The following is a 3,386-nucleotide window of genomic DNA, read 5'->3' as shown; positions in this document are numbered from 1 at the left end:
GACTGCCTCATCCTTCGCAGATTTCTGGAGTGAAACACAAGTCTCAGAGGTGCTACAAACTGTGCTCAGTGCTGCAGACCGCCGCCAGCGTTACAAAGACAAAAACATTCAAGCCCAAGCTCAAAAACATTCAAGCCCAAGCTATTTCAGTTGGGGCTGTGATATGTAGAATGTCCTACAAAGTAGGACATTCTACCCAATGTCCTACTTTGTAAGATTGCTCACAAAAAGGAGAACAGATTCCTGTCTATCATGCCCTTCTTCCCCCATTTTCATTTTATTTTGCCTTCTGCAACAATTTGATGCAGCTGATGAAGAGAAATGGTAGCAAAGCATGAGGAGAACAGGGGGGACAACCTGCTGCTGGCAATAAAAATCTGTCAGGTTCTGAAGAACTGTGCGCTGTGTCTCTGATCTCTTAGCAGCGTGTCTATTGGTAAGAGACGGACGATGTCTTTGTCATCTTTGCTAATTATTCTCATACGTTTATATACAGAGCTGATCAGTCTTGTTCTACAGGAAGGAAGATTAAAATTCTATCAGCACACAAATCACAGGACTGATTCTTTCAGCAGCAAGACTCGATGCTGTCATATTTTTATATACACACATTAGTGTCTGCATATGCAGCCAGTGGGAATGGGATCACGATCAAGTGTTTTCAGAAGAAAGAAATATTGCCATTTATTTAATATTTGATTAAAAAGCAAAGATAGGAGTTCTATTGTTTGTGTATTTAGTTCAGAACCACAATTAATAAAGCCAACAACTAAGTCACAGTTATTTGTGTTCTAACATTCAAAGAACTTTAAAACCAGCTTATCTTTTGGGTCAAGAAAGCACTGTCTTGGTAAGTGCTATGTGAAATTCCACTTAAGGGATGAAGATTAAGCTTCATGTTTAAAAAGGAAGCAAGTATTTCAATAGCTCTATTGTTCCCTATAGAAAGACTCATTTGAAACTGCTGGCATTTCCAGGAGAATGGGCATCCAGTTCTCCTCAACTCTACAGTTAAACACTTTAGACTTGAATTAAAAAAAAAAAAAAAAAAAAATCAAGAAATAGGGACCTTCTGATTAGTTATCAAGGAAATTATTTCCAGCCTGAGGGTGATCATCACCTGAAGGGGCCCAGTGAGGCTCTGGGATCTTCACCCTTGGAGATCATCTCAACTCAAGTGGACGAAGGCTGGGGCAATCACACCGACTGCAAGCAGTCAGACTGGCTGACCTCCAAAGGTTTTTTCCAACTGAAATTATTCAGTGATTTCAAGAACCAAGTATCACAGGTGTCTGTGATATCCGTACTCCTGAGCACATGCTCTCGCTGAGAAGTACAAAGGGAAAAACACATCTCTAATGTTAAGACGGCCATGCAGCAGTCAGCCAGCCAAAACGCAAGCTAAATGGACCCAAGCTTCAGGCCTTACTCTGCCAGACAGTGGAATATTGATGGAGAGCATTCTCCCTATTTTGGAGTTGAGCTAAAAACCTTGTTTTTGAGAAGGAGTTGTCTACATATTTCCTATAACTTAAAATGAGAGCAGGTTCTATACGTGGATAGGGAAGACTCTCTCAGGGCTCTCTCAGAACACAGTAACAAGAAAGCGTGTATACACTGCAGCCACGAAAGACATTTGTCAGATTTCTGCATCTTGAGTCTGACCTCCCCTGCTTTTGCAGGCAGCAGACAACAACAAAAAAAGAGCTCAAGGAAAACCTATGCAGCCACACGGAAGCAGAAGGAGGGAGCAACTGCAGAAGGCTAAAAGAAACCACCCAGGAAAATCCTGTTGGCACAATGAAACTGGGTGGAGGAGGAGCCAGGGGTCCCATCCTGTCAGCTGGCACAGAGGTGTTGCAGTTAGAAGTTTGCTGGAAACCAGGAAACTGCACCATGCCTGGAAACAAGGCAGTGCTGACTGCCAGAAAACAGGAACCTCCACTACTCGCTCAGCTTCGAACCACACCCCCATTTTAGTTGGTTTCCCTGAGGAAACAAAGCAACTGCACTGCTCGCCTGCTCTCCCAACAACCTTTTTGAAATCTGTTGGCCAAATTTGACAGTGTAGAGAGCTTGTGAAGATAATTAAGATAATGACATTCTGCAAAATCAGTATAATAGAAACTCCCAAATTAATGCTACTACAGAGAGAGATGCAAGTACAATTCAGCCCTTATGCAGTACTCCACGGGTTAATCAGATCATTAAAGTAAACTGCAGAAGGAAGAAAGCAAGCTCATTTAAATTTGTTAGGCAGGAACTACTCTAAAGTACAAATGTACAGCTCTCACCTGCATTTTTGGATCTTGCATGGAGCTCTTTAGACCCTGACTCCAGTGTCCTAAATGTTCCTAAAGCACAGAAGGAAAAAAGTTATTTGTAAGACAATTAAGAATCCAATTATATGTTTTAAAGCATTCAGATAAGTACTTTCCTTGGTATACAACAATAAAATAACAACTGAATGACAGCTGAATTATTTCCTTTCTATAAATGCTAACACACCTGCTCCAACTGCCCCCACAAAGCTACTTTTGAAAACTTTTAACAAAATACTGTTACGATTCAAAGTTAAGTCTTTCAAATGTTGGAAATTTAACAACAGGGAGCTCTAGATCTGTTTGAATTTAATAATTTACACACACATGTTATGGGCACAGTCCTTGATTACTATTGATAACAGATTATTTTACTAAAAGACCCTCTGCTCCATGGATCACAAGGGCCAAAGGAAGTACAATGATGTCCATTAACTGTCCTATCGCATGCGGCTCTGCACAGAACGAAGTGGTTGTGGTGTGTGATCCTACTCTTAAATGCATTTATTTTTTGATATTGTGCAAGGAGTGGCTTGTACAGAAAACAAGAAAGGCAGAGGAAGATCAAGCCGACACTAGCAGGTATCTCTTAACTTGGTTACTGAACGCCTAATAGAAGGTGCCTCAAGTTCACTTTTTTCAAAACAGATAATGTTTTATCTGTTCAGATCACTTTACAGGCATTATCAACGATGATTTTCATCATATTCTTACAGAGGAAGACTTTCGAACATTATTGTAGTGCTGACAGAGAAACAGTGTGAATCATCTTGTCTCCCTGCTCATACCACCACAAATCTGGCCCTAGTATAACTAGCGTGAGCTCACAAATGAAATCAGTGGTCAACCCACCACAAGCTGGGACTGAAATTTTGTCCTGAGGGGTTTCATTTCTGTGCCTTCTCCTCCAGCAACTGCACTGTTATAGTTCCAGATGCATTACGAAGTGTTTTATTTTGTCCGTGTCAGCAAGGGCTAAAAACTCCCTTTCCGAAGATTTTGGCTGGTAACATTCATTAATGTAAACATGGTTCTACCATAACGAATGACCAAAGCGGGGGGGGG

The 3,386-nt window shown here is 41.1% G+C and overlaps 1 protein-coding gene across 2 annotated transcripts in view; it reads right to left on the bottom strand.

Annotated features, from left to right (window-relative positions):
• APTX (aprataxin) overlaps positions 1–3,386 on the bottom strand; it is a 10,760-nt gene that overhangs the window by 2,416 nt on the left and 4,958 nt on the right. For both annotated transcript variants that reach the window (XM_009328938.1, XM_009328939.1), the window contains exon 5: positions 2,295–2,354. In XM_009328938.1, the coding sequence (XP_009327213.1) occupies positions 2,295–2,354 (60 nt within the window). The remainder of the gene's footprint in view (positions 1–2,294; positions 2,355–3,386) is intronic.

Source organism: Pygoscelis adeliae, unplaced genomic scaffold, assembly GCF_000699105.1.
Source record: "Pygoscelis adeliae isolate BGI_AS28 unplaced genomic scaffold, ASM69910v1 Scaffold127, whole genome shotgun sequence".
Lineage (NCBI taxonomy): Eukaryota > Metazoa > Chordata > Aves > Sphenisciformes > Spheniscidae > Pygoscelis > Pygoscelis adeliae.
The sequence above is the reverse complement of the archived record's forward strand: the minus strand, read 5'-3'. Positions and strand labels throughout refer to the sequence as shown.